Raw genomic sequence first — 22,563 nt, 5'->3', positions numbered from 1 at the left:
GAGCTTTAAATTCCAGATTTTTTAAGTTACATTCAAATTCCACCAGCTAACATAAGATTTGAATCGTTATACCCTGAGCAAAATCACCATCACATTTCATTGTCTCCCATTGTCCTCAAATTGAAGTCTTGCAAATCCGAGCTGAAGCACTTGGGAGTATAGCACCATTTGCACCGCAGAGGCATCTTTGGAAGTTTCTGTACAATTTTCTGGAGTTCAATGAAGCAGAATTATATTTTACTTACATACTGGTTTCCACAGCAGCAGCTGAAGGCAACTGTGACTCACAGACAATCCATTTGGCAGATGATGTACAAAGGAGATGATTCTGGTGAGCAGAAATCACGTCTAGTGCCCAGGAAGGGCAGTTTTGAGAAAACATTTTAACCTTTCAAAAAGGCCTTGTCCCTTCCCAAACATACACCTTGCATTCCTTAAAGCATCAGACAGCTTGTTGGGACATGGTTCCATAGACATTTGCTGCTCTTTGCCACACTCATTTCCTCATATGCCTGTTTTTACTCCTCTGTGCCCAGGAAGTCAAGGGCCTGAATCAACTAATAATGGAGGAGGCAATCTGTGTCAGTCTGAAACCATAACAAGGAAAGAAAAACAGGGCCAAGTTTCCTTTATCGTACTATTTCACTATAAGATGTTAAAAGCATTTTCATTTCGTTTAGAAAACACTTCCTGGGAGAGCAATCTGATTTTGTTTTCAATCAACTCAGAGTTTGCAGAACAATCAAAAATCTTAGATAGGTACTCATTACAAATCTCCAATAACCTCTAAACAGGGCCATGCAGTAAAAAAGGAAGAAAACTGCAATGCACAATAAAGGTCACTCACCTAGATTAGCACACATTGAATGTATAGTGCTGCAGAGAGCACAATTCAACTCCAAAGAAAAACCACTCAGTCAGATCCATTATTGTAGTCTCATTTATTGGTAAATCTTCCACTTATTCTTGACTGTCTTTCTGGCCAGGTTTAAAAAAAATCATACAACTAGTTTACAACGAAAAGCACCAAAGGAATCAATAAAAGGCATTTTGTCATATGTGATAGAATCCATTAGCTTCTAGTCAATATGATGTTGTATCGTTATGTAGGAAATTGCCTCAATATATCAGTGCCCTGGTTGATGAACTTTTCCCTCACAGGCTTACATGCAGGTTTGAAAATGGGCTCTGACTGATTATGCAGTGACAAATAGCACACAGGACACACAATAAATGATATTCTTCCAGCCCCATGTCATCAGAACATTCAGGAATTCTGCCTATCCAACAATATATTTTCTGACTATTAAAAGACATTACTTAAATATATGACATTTCTTATTTGGCAATGAATTGAGAGTGATGGAGAGTGAAAATAACGACATACCAAACCAAGTGAGTACTGCATCTAAGATTTAAGAATGCTTTCCTTGTTGCCATTGTCAGTAACAAGTCAAATATTGCTAGATAGATTTTCTCAATTGTTTGGTTTTGATTTTCCTTCAGTCCAAGTCAGTAGCATTCATCTAACCTTGCCAAGTGATCACCACAATATTGCTACTGTATATATCTCAGACTCCAGTGATGCCTCCTTCCTAACTGCTGATTGCATTTGACTCAAGCGTCTCTTGACGTCTATCCTGGTTTCCTTTCTACGTTTGTAAGGTGCCTTTGAAGAATTTCTAAGTTAAGGTTACTGGTGTTACTCTCCCCTTACTTAAAGATCTACTTCTACTATTCTTAAGGCATGGAATCTCTCACAGCTCACCAAGTGACTCAGCAGTCCTTCAACAAACATGAAAACATATCCATTAGTTGTACTGTCCAGACACCCACATGTCAAATAGATAGACAACGAGTGAGTGATTTGCTAAATACAACATGTGAAAGACAGTCTGGTCTCAGCGATAGGAAAATAAAGCAGGATGTATTAATGTGCTTGCCTTACCCAAAGCTCCTTCAACTGAAGGGACTCCTTGGAAAATCTCCATCGGAACAGATCTCCATGATCCACCAATCCCTTCAGCTAAATGTCAACCACAATCCTATCACCAAGGAGATCTTATATGTTCCCTATTCATTCCATTCAATTAACCAATTATTCTTAAATATGTTAAAAAAAGACCTATGTATGAGCCTCAATGTATTTTATCTAGCAGTATGGCATGCAGTACGAATTATTGCCTTATTCTAGCCAACAGTTTCTCTCATTTCCCTCAGCTTCCACTTGGCAGCTGTCCCTTGTGACAATGACTGAATGAATGCAGCGCTGTAAGATTGGCATGTATTGGATAAACTTACAACAGATTCTGAAGAATGAAAAGGAACAAATTGTGATTGCCTTCCCAGTTTGACAATTGCTTTTCAAACCAGAACACATCATTTCAAATGTAGTCACGATGATTCTGACAATTCTCCTATTGTAGATAAATATTAAACAAAATACAGGGGCTATGAAATAACGCTGCAGGCCCATTTCCTTCAACAGGAGGTATAGGTCATCCACTGCCAACAGAACCTGTAGCCACATCCCAAATCAAGGAGATAGGATCATTCCCACAATTGGGTTGTGTAGAGCCCATGTGTTTAAGCTCATCAACACATGTCTGGAATGATCTCAGCTCCTCCAATTGAAAAAATTTACCTTCAGTTGAAATGATCAGTGAAAAGGCTGATTTCAGTGGTGACAAAATAAGGATGGGCAACAAATGTTAGCCTTGTTGCTAGTTCCATAAAAGACAATCAAGTTGCATAGTTTGAATCCTTATTCCCTCTTGGAATTGCAAGCCTAATACATATAAAGACACATCGACCTGGACCCAATATACCGGCCACTGCAGTGAACAGCTCGAACTGACAACCGGAAGCGGCAGAGACAGGCCACTATAAATACCGGAAAAACAGCACAGAAGCGCTTCACAGGAGGCTCCCAAGCACTGAGGATGTCACCTAGACAGGGGACGAAACGTTTGCAAGACAAATTCCCAGCTCGGCGAACAGAACCACAACAACGAGCACCCAAGCTACAAATCTTCTACCAAACTTTGAACATATAAAGACAGCAATCTGCTGCCTTTGTTTTATTGAGGACGAGAGGAGGAACTCTGCACTGCATAGTATATGCACTTACATTGAGAATAGTCAGGATGCATCAATAGGTAATGTTTTATAAAGATTACACATACATTTACAATCACGATTGTGATGTCTGAATTTCATTTTTTTTTTATTCATTCACAAGATGAGGGCATTGCTTCCTAGGGCAGCATTTATTGCCCATCCTTAATTGCCCAGAGAGCAGTTAAGAGTGAACTACATTACAGTGGCTTTGGAGTTACATGTAGGCCAGACCAGATAAGCATGGCAGTTTTCTTCCCTAAAGGACATTAGTGAACCACATGGGTGTATGAACATACGAATGAGGAGTTGGCCATTTGGCCCCTTGAGCAGAATCCCACCACAAAATAAGATCAAGGTTGAATGCCTACTCTGAGAGTCTTTTACCCCCTTACTTATCAAGCAGCTCTCTACCTCTGCCTTAAAAACATTCAAAAGCTGTACTTCATACATAGATTGAGGGAAAATGTTCCAAATGCTCACTGTCATCCGTGAGAAAACATTTGCCCACATCTGTGTACTAAATAGATATCCTCTTATTTTTAAACAATGACCTCTAGATTGACCCACAACAGAAAACATTCTTTCCGCATGCATGTTGTTAACACTCTTGCATGTTTCCATCTATTCACCTCTTATTTTTCAAAACTCCAACATATACAAGCCTAGTGTCGAGAGCATGGCACTGGAAAAGCACAGAAGGTCAGATTGCATCCGAGGAACAGGAGAGTTGATGTTTCAGACAACAGTCGTTCATCAGGAATCAGGCTTTAGGTATCACACCTCTTGTGGTTGCAAAGGAAGGTGCTGGGAGTGGAGGATGGGTTGGTGGGGAGCTTAGACCTAACGAGGGAGTTGCGGAGGGAATGATGGCGGAGAATGGTGCATTGTATCTAGAAGGTGAGGACCGGGGGGTTCTGTTCTTGCTGTGGTTGGAGGTATGGGGTTCAAGTGTAGAGGTCCAGGAAGTGGAGGAGATGCACTGGAGGGCATTATTGACCACATGGGAAGGGAGGTAGCTGTGGGAATCGGTGGGATTGAAGTAGACATCCGTGTTGAGTCTGTCACCCGAAATGGAGATGGAGAGGTCCAGAAAGGAGAGGGAGCGTCTGAGATTGTCGAGGTGAACTTGAGGTCTGGGTGGAAGGTGTTCCTGAAGTTTAACATCTTGCCTATGAAAAGTTTTTAGTTAACAGGTTGGCAGTTTTTTTTGTATGTTTTCTGGCTCCCTTCTTTTTTGAATAAGGATTACAAGTGCTGATTTTCAATCCAAGTAAACCTGTGTCAAATCTAGGGAATTTTGAAAAATAACGACTAACGAATCAACTTTCTCACTACTCACTTCTTTTAAATCTCTCGAATAAAGTTCGTCAGGATCCAGAGATTGTCAGTCCACAGCTGCAGCAATTTGTTCACTACCTCTTTCTGGTGACTGCATTCTCCTGAGTTCATCCCTCCATTCCAAGTAGCTGTATGCTACTTGTAACTTCTAAGAGTGAAGCCTGAATGAACATACCTGTTCAATTCGTTTGCCATCTTATATTCCCTTATTAAATCTTGAGAGTCATTTTCTACATCACTTTATACATCATTTTAACTTTTTTTTAAGTACCTATAGAAACCCTTACCGTGTTTTAGATTTAGAGTTAGCTTTCTCTTATATTTGAGCTTTTCATCAACTCGAACGGAAGCTGCTTGAGCTACAAATACTTACTGCAGAGGAGTTTAACCTGGATCACACCAGCATCTTTTCACTTTTATCTAATACACAACTGCTAAATTTGCCGAATACTAACCACTGCATAATTAAAGCTGGTGTTATAGAACAATGGGATAGAAGAAGCAGCTTCTTAACATCATCCAGTCAATGCAGGATGTTGTAAGGGCAGGACTACTCCTTTATTATTCTCTTATACCCCTGCATTTTTTTTCTTTTAAGCAATTCACTTTGAAAGCCTACTCATGAAATTACTTATCTTATGCATTCAAATTCTAATAATGGGCTTCATTGAAAAAAAATTCTCATTATACCACTGGTTCTTTACAATGATTGCATTGCTCAATTGTCAAAGCATAAATATCAGAGGTATGAGGAATGTCGAGTTGAGGTTAAAATCAGATCAGCTATGATCTTATTAGATGGCAGGGCAGGTTCAAAGCACCGAGTGGCATACTCTTATTTAAATGCTCAAAACACAACATACAATAGATGCAAATCACACTAGCATACCTAGATCAAAGACCAGTTTATCTGACCTTTTGGAACGTACCATGCCTCACTTGGGTAGCACATTGGAAATCAAGCCCCGCCCTTCCTATTGTCGTCACCAAAGTTAGAAATTTTATCAAAGTACACAAGGACTCAATTTACTTGGCAGACAGCTGAGGCTTACAGAAAGTAGACACCAGGTTTCTGCACTTCACGAGAACTACTATTTACTACAAATCAATATTTTAACCACAGGTAAGAAACTAACAACATATAATTACCAGTTAAATCGCTTACTCCCCTTCAAAACCCCCCCTACATACACAAATATGCAGTTGAAAATAAATAAAAATTGGTGTTATGGATGCAGGGAAAGAAAACTGAAAAACAGTTCAACGGCTTCAGTCCACAGGGTTCACTGAGATTATCCTTTTGCTTACCAGTTTTTGTTCTTCAAATTCTTTTCACTTCTTCGTAGTCGTTGGTTTGCTGGTTAAAATTACTGGTTAAAGATCTACAACTATCCTTCTTCTGGCTTACAGTATTCTAGTGGAGTGAAGGACACACTTTTGCAGCAGACTGAAGGCTTATGCTAATATCATTCACATCCATAAAATGTTCAGCAACCCAACAATCAGATAGTTGTCAGACTGATGGCTTTTGACACTATGATTGGCCACATGCAAATCAGCAATCTGCTGTCTGCCAAATCTTACTTCATACGTATCCCTGGTGCCAGCTGCCTACAAATTGCATCCGCCATTGCTTGAACAAGAGTGATGGATTACACCTGAAACACTGACTCCTCCACCTCCTGATGCTGCCTGGCTTGCTGTGTTCTTCCAGCCTCCCGCTTGTCTACTATTGAATAAAGCAATGTAAACACAACTTTCAATGAGTTGCAATAACTTGGTTTTTAAAAGTACAGAAATTCCTTTTTTGAGATTAGATTCCCTACAGTGTGGAAACAAGCCCTTCGGCCCAACAAGTCCACACCGACCCTCCGAAGAGGAACCCACCCAGACCCATTTCCCTCTGACGAATACACCTAACACTATGGGCAATTTAGCATGGCCAATTCACCTGACCTGCACATCTTTGGACTGTGGGAGGAAACCGGAGCACCTGGAGGAACCCACGCAGACACGGGGAGAACATGCAAACTCCACACAGTCAGTCGTCCGAGGCTGGAATCGAACTTGGGACCCTGGCTCTGTGAGGCAGCAGTGCTTACCACTGAGCCATCGTGCTGTTTGCTGCAAGAGAGCCATTTTTTTTTCCATTTCAGTCCATAACCAAAAACTACAGGACAGCAAAAAGACATGGACTTCATAACAGACGGATAACTGTTGACATGCATTTCAAATTCACCTGAGAGCGCAAATGGAGTTTCAGTTTAACATTTCATCAAAAGGACAGATTTGCATAGACTCATATTTACTATTTAAACTTACAATTAAGCGGTTTGTTTTCAATGGATTAACTCTCTTTTGAAAAGCTACGAACATGTCTCCGGGAAATCAATGGAGCATCAAGAGGAGAACAAAAGGAGTATCAACAAGAAAAAGGACTTCATTTCAATTTATTCGGAGAGTCTGAGGCTTTTATCAATTCTTTCTGTCTAGTTTTCAAGCAGACGGAAACCAGTTTGGATTACTGGTCCTGGCAAAAATCAATTTTATTTCTTAACCTCCCCAAATTACAATGTTGTCACTGAAGGAAGACATTCGACAGAAAAGAAGGAGAGCCGTATTGTTAAAGAAATGGATCATTACCAGAGCTATTCTTATCGGGATATGTCAGCCACTCTATTAAGTCCCCGGGGAACCAGGCATTTGACAGACCATTTTTTGTTGCCTAATGCCAGGAGCACCCCCTCTTCTCATTTTATTCATCATCATTTCCAACTTCCAATGTATCAGTAGTAGACACAAGGTGTCAATCACATGCAGGATTGGATTGCAAAACCATTCTCTCCACCCACTTTCAACAAACATATTTAACAGAGGGACAATGTTCCACAGCATTCCGCCTGGGCAATAGCTGGATACACTTGCTTTATCAGCACAATGAAGCTATCATTCTGGAAGGAAGATTGTCTTCTGTACTGCTGACCTTTCCATATCATTATTTGGATGGAAATTGAACATAATAAATATCGCATTTCAAGCCAACACACAATGCACTTGATACACTTGTCAAAGGGAATTTGCCAAGAGGATGTGTGGAGGTGGAATTTAACATACCCTGCCAGTGAAGAAAGTCAGTACAACAACAAGTTAGATTTATGTAACATCTTTAACAAAGGTGATTCTCACAGTACATTGAGACAAAGACTGACACTGAGTCAAAGCAGGAAACATTAAGATCAATGAACAAACGGTGCAACAAATAAGTCGATTTTAAGGAGGATCTTAAAGAAGAGCAGAGAGTTTTAGCAAGGAAATTTCAGAACCTTAGGATCTAGAAAGCTGAACACATGACAAGGCAAAGAGTGTGCACAACAGACCACTGTTCAAAGAACAGAGGTTTCAGTGGGTCCATGCCTGAGGGAGTTAGAAACATGATAGGGTTGAGGCCATAAAGAGATTGAGAATTTTTAAATTAAGATATTCTGGACACTCATAGTGGAGGATACCATACCTGAACTCAATCTGTCGATTACCCTTGTACTCCCCGCAGCAGTCGTCTCTGGGCATGGATCTGAAGTAGAAATCCTGGCTCATTTTGGCTCCCCCCAGCCCCAAATCAGAGTTATATATCATGGAAATAGGCCGTTCAGTGCACCATGTCTATGGTGACAATGTACACCAAATTACACTAATCCCATTTACCTGCACGTGGTCCATAACCCACTATGCCCTGGCATTTAAATGCCCATCCAGATCCTTCTTAAGTGTTATGAGGAGAATACCTGCGCCCACAACCTTCTCAGGCAACATCTTCCAAATACCTACCACCTCCTGGGTGAAAAAATCTTTTCCTCAGATCGCCTTTAAACTACTTACTCCTCACGTAGAACTTATGCCCTCTGATTTTAGACACCTTTGTCACATGGAAAAGATCCTCATGATCTCCCCTGTCTATGGTTCTCATGATTTTGTATACCTCAATCAGATCCTCCTTCAGCCTCCTCTGCTGCAAGGAAAACAAACCCAGCCAGTCCAGTCTCTCTTCACAGCTAAGACTTCATTTCAGGCGACATTCTGATGAATCTCTACTGCACTCTCTCCAGTGCTGCTGATAGTGTAGCAACCAAAACTGCACACAGTATTCCATTTGTAGTCTAATCAGCACTCTATATACAACTTTGCTGCTCTATATTCTAGACTCCAGCTAAATGAAGATAAGCATCTGTATGCCATCTTCACCACCTGATGAAGGGCTTTTGTCTGAAACGTCGATTTCGCTGCTCGTTGGATGCTGCCTGAACTGCTGTGCTCTTCCAGCACCACTAATCCAGTATTTGGTTTTCAGCATCTGCAGTCATTGTTTTTACCTCATCTTCACCACCTGTCTACTTGCACTGACACCTCCAGTGATCAATGGACCTGTACACCAAGGTCCCTTTGGTTTCAGTACTCCCTCGGGACCTACCATTCTTTGTGTCGATCCTTCTCTTATTAGATCTCCCAAAATGCATCATCTCATATTTAAGGATTAAATTCCACCTGCCATTGCTCTGTCCAATTTAGCAACTGATCAATATTAGACTGTAGCCTGAGATCATCCTCCCCACTATCAACTAGCCAATTTTCTTGTCATCTGCAAACTTACTAATTATACCTACTACATTCACATCCAAGCAATTAATGCAGTTAACAAACAGCAAGGGTCCCAGCACTGATCATTGTGTTACACTGCTGGGCACAATCATAGAAGCCAAATTCTGCCTAAATCTCCAATACAGCTAAAATGAACGTACATGTTCTGGACCCAGAAATTTGAGCATTTTACTTGAAAGGCTCTTTATCACATCACAATGAACATATTGGTCACTGGAGTGTCAACGTGAGAAAGCATTTGTATCTCAGATGGAACTGACATTGGCCACACGGAGTGGTCAACAAAAGCTCAACGAAATTATGATGGTCAAACAGTAGGTCCTTTAAGAAGACCTCTCCTTTGCAAACCCCGTTCAAATAACTTGTTATATACTGTACTCATGTGAGTAACATGTGACAATAATTCTAATTGTAATTCACTACTTTATCGAATGTCATCATAATAATCCTTCTCAATTAATTACCACTCTATGTACCACTAACAGTGCCAGCTGAGCCTGTACATCCCAGCTGTAATTCTATATTTTTAACAGCACAACGTTGTAATGTTTAAGTAACGTTAAGCAGAAGTAATGCTTTAACCTACCTGTTTGAGTGGGTAATGTTGTGACATCAGGGCAGTTACCATTTCCGGCAGTGCCATGGGCATACTGTCCAACAGGTTTGTAAATGCCGCCACAAGCTGCCTTGACCTATCACCCCAGTCTGGTCGGTTGGAGAAATTCGCCAGGCGCACAAGATTGGAAGCAGCTACTGCATTGCCACTGGGTTCTGCACCATCCTGGTCTATTTAAAAATATTGAAAATGAAACGTTTTTAAAAATCTTGCCATTCTATCATTTGAACTGAAACATTACGAAACTACAAAGGTCATAACAATGACAAGTAGCTCCACTTCTCTGCTAGCAGTGTACCGGCCCAATGACAAAACCAAAGAGCTAGAAATACTCTGGATCTGGCAGCATCTGGAGATAGGGAAAAAAAAAGCTTGTCCTTATTATATAGCACCTTATCCTATATCTCAGATTTGGTAAGAGCACTTTATACCCAGTGAAATGAAGCCCAAACAGTTACCAATATGTACTTAGCAAGCTCCCGCAAACTGTATGGCATGGTGACAACCAATCTGCCCCTACTGATGTGTTATCATTTCTGTGGATCCCAATTAGTATTACTGGTAGCATAGCTGCCTTTGAGTCACAAACCACCAGGTTCAAGTCCCACTCCAGGACTTACTGGTCACAGCAGCGCTCATACAACAGATTTGCTAATGCACCCTAAAAAACTTCTTAGCATTCCACACTATCCTCTAGTCAAAAGGGATAGCCATGGGCACCCACATGGGCCCCAGTTATGCATGTCTTTGACGGTTACGTGGAACAGCCCATCTTCCGCAGTTACACCGACACCATTCCCCATCTTTTCCTCCGCTACACCGGTGCCACCTCATGCTCTCATGAGGAGGTTGAACAGTTCATCAACTTCACCAACACATTCCATTCAGACCTTAAGTTCACCTGGACCATCTCAGACACCTCCCTCCCTTTCCTGGACTCTCCATCTCCAGCAATGGTGACCAACTCATCACTGACATCTTTCACAAACCCACTGACCCCCCTGACAGCTACCTAGACTGCACCTCCTGCCACCGTCTCCTGTAAAAACACTATCCCGTATTCCCAATTCCTCTGCTGCACCTGCTCCCAGGAAGACCTGTTCCACCACAGAACACACCAGATGGCCTCCTTCTTTAAAGACCATAATTTCCCCTCCCTCGTGATTGATGATGCATTCCAGGCGCATCTTCACTTCCAGCACCCTCGTCCTCAAACCCCACTCCTCCAATTGCAACAAGGACAGAACCCCCTGGTCCTCATCTTGCACCCCACCAACCTCCATATACATTGTATCATCCTCCACCATTTCTGCCATCTACAAATGGACCCCATCACCAGAGATATATTCCCCTCCCCACTCTTATCCGCTTTCTGTAATGACCATTCCCTCCACAACTCCCTTGTCAGGTCCACACCCCCACAACAAACCACCATCCCCTCCCCGGCACCTTCCCCTGTTATCGCAGGATTTGCGAAACCTGCATGCACACCTCCCCCAATTACCTCCGTCCAAGGCCCCAAAGGAGCCTTCCACATCCATCAGAGTTTTACCTGCACTTCCACGTGAGAATTCCGAGAAGCATTGCATTCCAACCAGAACTCTATCAACAAACACATCCAGTTATAACCCATCTACCACCCCCTGAGAAAAATAACAGGAAATGACATCAACAACCCAAAGAAACTTAAACATATAAATAGGAAGCAGGAATCATCAGCAGTGCTTCAACCAGAGGTGCACTGAAGATGTTACCTCGTAGGGTGACAAAACATCTGGAAATGAACCTTCCAGCTCAGCGAGCAAACCTATATCCAGTCATTTACTGTATCCATTGCTCCCAATGCGGTCTCCTCTACGTCGAGGGGACAGGACACCTATGTGCAGACCCGCTTCAGAGAACATCTCCGCACCAACCAACTCCACCTCCCCATTGCCAAACACTTCAACTCCCATTCCGCCAAGGACATGCAGGTCCTGGGCCTCCTCCAACTTCACTCCCTAACCAGCTTAGAGGAAGAGCACCTCATCTACCACCTCAGGGCCTTCCAATGCCACAGCATCAATAGGGATTTCACCAGTTTCCTAATTTGCCTTCCCCCCCACATTATCCCAGTTCCAACCTTCCAACTCGGCACCGCCCTCATGACCTGGCCATCTACCTTCCCACCTATCCAGTCCACCCTCCTCTCCAACCTATCACCATTACCCACACCTCCATCCACCTATTGCACTCTTAGCTACCTACCCCCAGCTCCACCCCCCTCCCATTTATCTCTCCACACCCGAGGCTCCCAGCCTCATTCCTGATGAAGGGCTTTTGCCCGAAATGTCGATTCTCCTGCTTCTCAGATGCTGCCTGACCTGTGCTTTTTCAGCATCGACAACAGAAATGGCCTCCCTCTGATTTTACAATTACACAACCTGGTTCTGCAAGCCCCCAATCAGAAGAAATAGTATAATAATAAAAAGACCCATGGGTTGCTGGAGATCAGAAATAAAAATAGAAATTTCTGGCAAACCTAAGCAGGTCTAGAAATATCTGTGGGAGAAGGGAGAGTTCACATTTCAAATCCAGTGACTCTTCAGCAGAGGGAGAGGGAGAGAGAGAGAGAGAGAGAGAGAGAGAAAGCGAACGCCACAGAGAGGGAGCGAGCGAGCGTCACAGAGAGGGAGCGAGCGAGCGTCACAGAGAGGGAGAGAGCGAGCGAGCGTCACAGAGAGGGAGGGACAGAGTGAGCGAACGCCACAGAGAGGGAGGGAGAGAGCGAGCGAGCGTCACAGAGAGGGAGAAAGCGAGCGAGCGTCACAGAGAGGGAGAAAGCGAGCGAGCGTCACAGAGAGGTAGAGAGCGAGCGAGCGTCACAGAGAGGGAGAGAACGAGCGAGCGTCACAGAGAGGGAGGGACAGAGTGAGCTAACGTCACAGAGAGGGAGAGAGCAAGCGAGCGTCACAGAGAAGGAGAAAGCGAGCGAGCGTCACAGAGAGGGAATGACAGAGTGAGCGAGCGTCACAGAGAGGGAGGGACAGAGTGAGCTAACGTCACAGAGAGGGAGAGAGAAAGCGAACGTCACAGAGAAGGAGAAAGCGAGCGAGCGTCACAGAGAGGGAAGGACAGAGTGAGCGAGCGTCACAGAGAGGGAGGGACAGAGTGAGCGAGTGTCACAGAGAGGGAGGGACAGAGTGAGCGAGTGTCACAGAGAGGGAGGGACAGAGTGAGCGAGCGTCACAGAGAGGGAGGGACAGAGTGAGCGAGCGTCTCAGAGAGGGAGGGACAGAGTGAGCGAGCGTCTCAGAGAGGGAGGGACAGAGTGAGCGAGTGTCACAGAGAGGGAGGGACAGAGTGAGCGAGCGTCACAGAGAGGGAGGGACAGAGTGAGCGAGCGTCACAGAGAGGGAGGGACAGAGTGAGCGAGCGTCTCAGAGAGGGAGGGACAGAGTGAGCGAGCGTCTCAGAGAGGGAGGGACAGAGTGAGCGAGTGTCACAGAGAGGGAGGGACAGAGTGAGCGAGCGTCACAGAGAGGGAGGGACAGAGTGAGCGAGCGTCACAGAGAGGGAGGGACAGAGTGAGCGAACGCCACAGAGAGGGAGGGACAGAGTGAGCGAGCGTCTCAGAGAGGGAGGGACAGAGTGAGCGAACGCCACAGAGAGGGAGGGACAGAGTGAGCGAGCGTCTCAGAGAGGGAGGGACAGAGTGAGCGAACGTCACAGAGAGGGAGGGACAGAGTGAGCGAGCGTCTCAGAGAGGGAGAGTGAGCGAACGTCACAAAGAGGGAGGGACAGAGTGAGCGAGCGTCACAGAGAGGGAGGGACAGAGTGAGCGAGCGTCACAGAGAGGGAGGGACAGAGTGAGCGAGTGTCACAGAGAGGGAGGGACAGAGTGAGCGAGTGTCACAGAGAGGGAGGGACAGAGTGAGCGAGTGTCACAGAGAGGGAGAGTGAGCGAACGTCACAGAGAGGGAGGGAGAACGAAGTGCTACAAAGAGGGAGACAGCGAGCAAGCGCCACAGTGAGGGAGGGAGAGTGAGAAACAGAGAGGGATGGAGAGACAATGCAAGCGATACAGAGAGGGAGGGAAAGAGCGACACTGAGTGAGGGAGAGGGAGTGAGTTAGACAGGGAGAGCGAGAGCTAGCGACACAGAGAAGAAGTGGGAAAGGGCAAGAGAGAGTGACAGACAGAGAGAGCAAGTGAGTGACACAGACATTTAGGGAGTGAGCAGCGCAGAAGAGGAAGAGAGAGTGAGTGACACAGAGTGGGAGAGAAAGCAAGTGTGAGAGCAAAAGCCAATGAAAGGGTTGGCAGACTGCGCAATTATTGAAAATAGGCCACGGGAAATAAGTAAGGTTCAAATAGCATCCCCAGAAAATCAGTATCCCTGCATCTACCATATAATTTTACAGACTTTGTTTATATTACTACATATACTCAAGTAATACTCAATCTCGTGTAAAAGTCAACCCCCTATTTTTGGCCAAAAACATCTGGAATTTTCCATATATTTCGATTAAAAGTCGACTCTAGTTCTTCACAGATAACAGATCAACATTGATGAGTCAGTGTACCAGCCGTCCCACTTTGTTCCAGGTCTTCCAATCCGGCTGCCGTCATGCTCCGCTCTGGGTTTTCATAATTATTTCAATTTCTTGTTTTTTATATTTTTCATTCTGAGATCAATTGGGCTTCTGCTAATGATACTGTATGAATTTTGACAGGCATGAATTTCAGCATGTAATAGTCGAGCCCATAAACTTAATCTTAAAAAGTCATCAAACAATTCAATTATATATGAGTATGTGTTGGGATACCTTGCTGATATTTTTCTCCACAATCCAGAGGTATTTGGGTTAAGAGGAGAAATCTAAAATTTAACACAAGGATGTAGACGTTAACCTCGTGTGATCATGTAAAACAAATAATACTCTGAAGCCGATTTTACAGTTGTCTTGATTTTTACTTTCATGAAGTCAACATCCCGTTTCTGAAGTTGATATACACATGAGAAACTAACAAGGCCAGGGGTATGTGAATAAGAAAGACACAGGCTACAAATGAGTGTAACTTCAAAACAATGATTGCTCTGGCAATGAGCAAGGTATGCAAACTAATACACAAAATGGACCTGAACGGTACATGAGGCACAACAGCATATAGCTTTGGCACCAACAGATAGTCATGATGGATGTAAGAGAACAACTCTATCATGTACCCAGCTCATTTCCCTTTACTACTGACACGTCAAAACAACTTAAGGCCATTAATCTTACAGAGCCAGTGTCCATTCTTGCCCTCATTTATTTGAGGTAAGGAAATTAACCCAAGCTGTTCCTTTGGCACAACCATTCAGTTGGATTTCTGCTACTCTAAGCTGCACGTTTACATCCCGAACCTCATTCTCCGGAGATTGAAGACGACAGGTTCATTAACATCCAAGGACAGGTTATAACAACAAAAGGAAGAACTAATTCACATTCAGTTTTTGTCAGTCACATCCTTAGGACATCCGAAAGCACATCACAATCATTATATTGAGTAATTAATGTGCTCAAGTGTAATCATGTACTGCACAGATAACTAGGGCAACTAATTTATTAGGAGCAAGGTCCTCAACAGCGATCAGATAAATGGCAGATCATCTGTTTTGGTTGCTCTTTGAGGGACACATGAGAGCAGGACACCAGAAGAACTTTCCACACTTCTACAAATAGAATGAAGAAATACAGTGAATTAAAGTCCCTTATAAGCCTCTGGGCAAAATGCCTGCAAATGCTGGAGATTAGAAATGGAAAGGGAAAATATTAGATATACTCAGTAGGACAAACACCATGTGCAGACAAAGTTTCCATTTCAGTTTCAAAGTTTACATTTTATTTCATCCTAAGTCAGCAGCCCTTTCTAAAAAAATCACAATTTTCTAGAAAAAAAAAGCGAACAGCTAACATCTAAATGATTTCTGGCTTGTACAATTTGAGGTGGTCATCGTGGTCCTCTGTAACTTGCTTCACTGAAATGAATTATCTACACCAACTAAATCTACTTGCTTAAACATTTCATGAACTTCAATCAGATCAGCCTGAGAAGTCTATGTTTGCTGAAGGTCATGGAACTGAGCAACCTAAGATTCATTAAATGAGAAAGAAATTGGAAGCAAAAACACAAATTGCTGAAAAGCTTAGCAGCTCTGTCAGAATCTTTGGAGAGAAACCTTTAACGTTTCAGGTCCAGAGTCACTTGTTCAGAATTCCAGAACTTCTTCAGAAATTTGAGGCTCTCCTTTCTGTCTTTTAGAAAGTCTGAGCATCACTCACATTTCAGAACCAACTCGGAAAACAAGCAAAACCAAAAAAATGCTTTAAAACACAAATCTGACAAACGAACTTCGGAAAAGATGATTAGAATTCAGATTGCTTCCAGCTTAGGCCAGAGCAACAAGAATATTTTTACACTTGTGTGAGCACTCTCATGAGGCTGAACTCAATCAGGTAATATATTCCTCTGTGCATTGGTCTCTAACTCTGTGCTGAATTTGCAGAAAACTGCTAATAGCGATCACTGTATCCCAAGTGACTTGACTAAGATTGCAATTCTGTCAAATTTATACGAGCACACGTCAGGCATGGCTCAGTTTTAAAACCATTATTGCTAAGTCTGGAAATCAAGGAGTACAACTCAAAACCCACATAGATACCTCATCCAGGTAGATAGTCAAACTAAAGGAGAGCTGCACTATCAGAGGTGCCATTCTAATGGACAAGACATTAATCAAGGCTGAGCCTGTCCTCACATTTGGGATAAAAAGAAACTACAGAAAAATTCTTAAGAAAACAGGGTAGTTCCCACCTACACAAATGTCAAGCAAATAGTTATCCCTCAACAAACATCATTAAAAAAATTGACAAGTTGTTATCTCATCACTGTTTGTTGGAACTTGCTGCTGCGCTGTCACAATTTCACAATCAACCGTGACAACATTTCTAAAGTACTTCATTGGCTAGGAGTCACATTGAAACATCCGGTGTTCAAGGAAAATGTTTTGTAAATGCAAGTTGCTTCCTTCCACATAAATTTAGAAAACATGGTGAAGCACTCATCAACAGATTTGCAGTAAGTGAATTGCGACTTAACTGATGTTTATCAAAGACTTTCAGATCCCAAAATGCTCCAACGACTATCTTGAAGGTGGACAACAATGGAAGTGAACGCTACACTATCAGAGATGATAAAAATGAAATAAAATTCTTCAGATATGAAATACTCACCTTCTTTGAGGCGAATTAACACTGATGGATCATGGGCATCATCAGAAAAGTAGGCAAATCCTTTAGCATCCCAGAACAAGGAATCCTGTTCTTGCTGCAGCTTCACAGCCCAGTCCAACCACTGCTCATCAAAGGAAGCTTCATACAGGTCCAACAGGCCACGAATAATGAATGCATAATCAGCCAGAAACCCCTGGATCGGTGTGGCTCTGAAAACACATCATAATAGGCACTAATTAAGTTGGATTCTGTTGGTGCAGCATCACATTACTTATTCACCAGTGGCTGATTTTCTTTACTATATACATCAAGTGAGAGCTAATATATTACTGCTAGAGCCCTACAACTTTAATCTGTTTGCAGGACTTTGATAGCCAACCCTCCCAAACCTGCGAACTCCACTACATGGAAAAACAAGCACAAGCAGATGCATGGAAACACCACCATGTTTCCGACCAAGTCACAATACTTCCCTGACTTAGGCATAAATCATTATTCAAAGTTTGTGAAAAGATTTGTAGCTCGGGTGCTGGTTGTTGTGGTTCTGTTCGCCTAGCTGGTAATTTGTGTTGCAGACGTTTTGTCCCCTGTCTAGGTGACATCCTCAGTACTTGGGAGCCTCCTGTGAAGAAGCACTTCTGTGATCTTTCCTCCAGCATTTGTAGTGGATTGAATCCGGTTGTCAGTTCCAGCTGTCCGTTGCAATGGCCGGTATATTGGGTCAAGGTCGATGTGCTTATTGATTGAATCTGTGGATGAGTGCCATGCCTCTAGGAATTCCCTGGCTGTTCTCTGTTTGGCTTGTCCTATAATAGTAGTGTTAGGACTAGCCACACTACCATACATCAAGAGCATTTCCAAACTGACAGTCAAACTACTGTGACCACTAGGACTCATAACAGCACACAAACCAAAGCCACTCTCAGCCAACAACTCACCAGAATGAAGGACCCGATACCCAGCATGAGCAAAACCAATGTAGTGTACAAATTCCCAAGCAAGGACTGCACAAAACACTAAATAGGACAAACAGGAAGAGAGCTAACGATCCGCATCCATGAACACCAACTAGCTACAAAACGACACGGCCAGCTATCCTTAGTAGCCACACAGTCAGATGACAAGCAACATGAGTTCGACTGGGACAACACTACTATTATAGGACAAGCCAAACAGAGAACAGCCAGGGAGTTCCTAGAGGCATGGCACTCATCCACAGATTCAATCAATAAGCACATCGACCTGGACCCAATATACCAACCACTGCAACGGACAGCTGGAACTGACAACCGGAAGCGGCAGATTCAAACCACTACAAATGCCAGAGGAAAGATTACAGAAGCACTTCACAGGAGGCTCCCAAGCACTAAGCATGTCACCTAGACGGGACGAAACGTCTGCAACACAAATTCCCAGCTTGGCGAACAGAACTACAACAATAAATCATTATTCCACTGTCACTAAGTCAAATTCTTCCAACTTCTTATCTAATAGAGCCGTGGGAGAACCTACACTAGAGTTATTGTTATGCAGCACAGAAATAGGCCCTTCAGTCCAACTTCGAGGAGAAAGTGAGGACTGCAGATGCTGGAGATCAGAGCTGAAAATGTGTTGCTGGAAAAGTGCAGCAGGTCAGGCAGCATGCAAGGAACAGGAGAATTGACGTTTCGGGCATGAGCCCTTCTTCAGGAATGAGGAGAGTGTGCCAAGCAGGCTAAGATAAAAGGTAGGGAGGAGGGACTTGGGGGAGGGGCGTTGGAAATGCGATAAGTGGAAGGAGGTCAAGGTGAGGGTGATAGGCCGGAGAGGTCAGGAAGAAGATTGCAGGTTAGGAAGGCGGTGCTGAGTTCGAGGGATTTGACTGAGACAAGGTGGGGGTAGGGGAAATGAGGAAACTGGAGAAATCTGAGTTCATCCCTTGTGGTTGGAGGGTTCCTAGGCGGAAGATGAGGCGCTCTTCCTCCAACCGTCGTGTTGTTATGGTCTGGCAATGGAGGAGTCCAAGGTCCTGCATGTCCCTGGTGGAATGGGAGGGGAAGTTGAAGTGTTGAGCCACAGGGTGGTTGGGTTCGTTGGTCCGGGTGTCCCAGAGGTGTTCTCTGAAACGTTCTGCAAGTAGGCGGCCTGTCTCCCCAATATAAAGGAGGCCAGATCGGGTGCAGCGGATGCAATAAATGATGTGTGTGGAGGTGCAGGTGAATTTATGGCGGATATGGAAGGATCCCTTGGGGCCTTGGAGAGAAGCGGGGAGGTGTGGGCGCAAGTTTTGCATTTCTTGCGGTTGCAGGGGAAGGTGCCGGGAGTGGAGGTTGGGTTGGTGGGGCGTGTGGACCTGATGAGGGAGTCACGGAGGGAGTGGTCTTTTCGGAATGCTGATAGGGGATGGGAGGGAAATATATCCCTGGTGGTGGGGTCCGTTTGGAGGTGGCGGAAATGACGACGGATGATACGCTGTATATGGAGGTCAGTCCAACTTGTCCCCAGTGACCAGATATCCTAAACTGATCTAATCCCATTTGCCAGTGTTTGACCCATATCCCTCTAAACCCTTCCTATTCATATATCCATCCAGATACATTTTAAATGTTAGAATTGTACCAGCCTCCACCAATTCCTCTGGTAGCTTGCCCCATACATACACCACCCTCTGCATGAAAAAGTTCCTCAGGTCCTTCTAAATCTTTCCCCTGTCACTTTAAACCCATGCCCTCTAGCCTTGGACTCCTCCAGCCTCGGAAAAAGATCTTGGCTAATCACTCTATCCATGTCCCTCATAGTGGCTCCACAGAGGCTCAGTGGCTAGCACTGCTGCCTCACAGCGACAAGGTCCCAGGTACGATTCCAGACTCAGGCAACTAACGCATGAAACTTGCACACATTCTCCCCCTGTGCGTGGGTTTCCTCCAGTGCTTCAGCTTCATCCCACAGTCCAAAGATGTGCAGGTTAGGTGAATTGGCCGTGCTAAATTGCACATTGTGTCTAGGGATATGCAGGCTTGGTGGGTTAGCCATGGGAAATGAAGTTCTAGATAGGGTGGTGGGTCTGGGTGGGATGCTCTTCAGAGGGTCGCTGTAGATTTATGTCCGATAAACCTGGTAGGCTGATGGCCCACCTCTACACTGTAGGGATTCTATGATTTTATAAACCTCTATAAGGTCACCCCTCACTACATACACTGCATGGGTTCAAAAAGAAGGTTCACCTTCATTGTTATAGCCAACCAAGACAGGGAATAGATATCAGCGTTGTTAGTACAATAATTATTTATTTCAAAGCTGTTGCATCCTCTCTCACTATTTCTTGCTTCATAAAGTTTATTCTCCCAAATAACAGAAATTGTGAACTTATTTTGTGGGAGTTGTGAAAGAAGAACTTCTATCAGCATCATGGCATCCTGGTGGAGACCCAGTGCTACATAACTGCTCAGGTTTATTTCCATTAGGGAATGTAAAATTGAATAAAGCAGGTTAAAATTACAACTTAGAACAAAAACATTGGAAGAAAGAAACCAAAATCAGTCAGGTAAGCTACTCTAAAGTCAAAGATCTATGCCATTGATTCTAAAAATGACAGCAAGATACAGAGCTATAGAATGCCACTGCACTGAGTGATGAATTTCATGCAGCAACACACCAAGACACAGGGAATTATTCATTAAACGAACATGGGAAATAGTCAACTGAAAGTAGCAAGGTCAGTACGCAGTCCATAGCTTCTGAAAAAAGTTGCAATCAAAACTTTGAGCTGCCTTTTATTTTCCTTGAGATTTGGATTAGCCTCCTGCACAGGTCAAAATTATGTTGACTTCTTTTCTTTTTCAATTTGGGTTTCTAGTTTACCTCTGTTAAATAAAGGTTTGTACCTTGGAAGCAGTGCTTAGAATTCTCCATAACAATATCATGGCACACAGACTGCTAACATCAATACGGTTCTGTTGATGGCAATTTTCTCTCTGTCGCCAGATTGCACTTGTTCAGCAAATTGAACTCAGCCATAACACATCAGTGCACAGTTCACAAAATACCAATTAAGCCGATTATTAGTGAGGAAGCCAGACCGAAATAAAGCATGTTGACATCTTATGTTTTACTTTGCACAAACCCAACTTTGTCACATGAGCAGTACTGTTAAATACTTTAGAGATGGTAAGATTAGGAACATGAGTTACCAATGAATAGAAACTAAACTGGACTGGCAAATATGGTGTTCTGAGGAAGGATCACACCACTTGAAAAGTTAACTTTTGATTTCTCTTCAATGATGCTGCTAGACCTACTGAGCTTTTTCAGCAATTTCTGTTTTTGCTTCTGATTTATAGCATCCACAGTTCTTTCGGCTTTTATTTAGCAATTACAAACTGTGGCTATAACCGCAGATCACAAGCTAAGAATCTTGCAGCCTGCAACCCATCCCCTGACTTCCCAAAGTCAGCAATATAATGGATTACTTCCCATTTACCTGGTGGAGTTTGGCTCCAAAAACACTCAAGAAGCTTGACACCATGCAGGACAAAGGAGCCATTTGACTGGCACCTATCCAACTGAATGGCTTGCTAGACTATTTCAGAGGACAGTTAAGAATCATTCATATTGATGTGGGTCTAGAATCACATGTGGGCCAGTCCAGGTAAAGATGACAGTTTCCTTCCGAAAGGACATGTGTGAGCCAGACGAGATTTAACAACAATGAATAGTAGCTTCATGGACACCATTAGACTTTTAGTTCCAGAGTTTCATTCAATTCAACCGTGGCATGAGTGGATTTGAACACGTCCCAAGAACATTTCCCAGTTCCTGCATTATGAGTCCAACAACAATACCAGTAGACCATTGCCTCCCTGCTTTGAAAATCTCACCAGTTGGCATATACACTTGGGTTTAAGTTAAAACAAAGACTTTCCCTCGAGACATGCAGTATTCTCAAAATACAGCCTGGATTTTAATATGAGGGCTCAATACAGGGTTCTAGTACTTGAGGCAAAAAACAAAGGAAATCAAACATTCCAGAGAAGCAGAAGAATGCTCACCCTTCTCACAGATGAATCTATAAGATTTGGTAAATCATTCCGAGTAGGTGCAAATCAGCTGGCCTTTCAATAGAAAATATTCAGCAAAACGCAACAGCTATTTGCAAAACCTGCCAGATGTATGTGGTGTAAAAATACTTGCTCAAAAGTTCTAAGTCAGCAACTAGTTACTTCACCAAATGAAATATACTTCAATAGTGAGATGTCAGGGGTTCCACAAGATATGGCAATAGTAGAACCTAGAATTTGAGTTGACAAAAACTGAGAACAAAAGGAATGTCTCAAAGCAACTGCATTCTTGGTCAAACTCGTGGGAGCTCCATACGACAAACTGAAACGCCTCAGTGTGAGCTTAATAAATATTCAAAGAATAGTTAAAGCTTTCCAGCAACAGTACAAGAGGATCTGGTAAATAGCGTCTCACTAATTGTACAAATGAAAATATCTAGGAATGCGTCTAATGCATTACATCTGTACATTTGACTTGTTTATGCTTAGAGACAGGATAAATTTTGTCTGAAATGTCCAGCTGGTATGACACTGCAGTCAAC

At 43.4% G+C, this 22,563-nt stretch overlaps 1 protein-coding gene across 2 annotated transcripts in view; it reads right to left on the bottom strand.

Annotated features, from left to right (window-relative positions):
• Positions 1-22,563, bottom strand: part of spata20 (spermatogenesis associated 20) — a 356,120-nt gene that overhangs the window by 218,010 nt on the left and 115,547 nt on the right. For both annotated transcript variants that reach the window (XM_072558226.1, XM_072558227.1), the window contains exons 13-14: positions 16,986-17,194; positions 9,698-9,897 (exon numbers count right to left, since the gene is read on the bottom strand). In XM_072558226.1, coding sequence (XP_072414327.1) covers positions 9,698-9,897; positions 16,986-17,194 — 409 coding nt within the window. The remainder of the gene's footprint in view (positions 1-9,697; positions 9,898-16,985; positions 17,195-22,563) is intronic.

The sequence above is a fragment of the Chiloscyllium punctatum genome, chromosome 39 (assembly GCF_047496795.1).
Source record: "Chiloscyllium punctatum isolate Juve2018m chromosome 39, sChiPun1.3, whole genome shotgun sequence".
Taxonomy (NCBI): domain Eukaryota; kingdom Metazoa; phylum Chordata; class Chondrichthyes; order Orectolobiformes; family Hemiscylliidae; genus Chiloscyllium; species Chiloscyllium punctatum.
The sequence above is the reverse complement of the archived record's forward strand: the minus strand, read 5'-3'. Positions and strand labels throughout refer to the sequence as shown.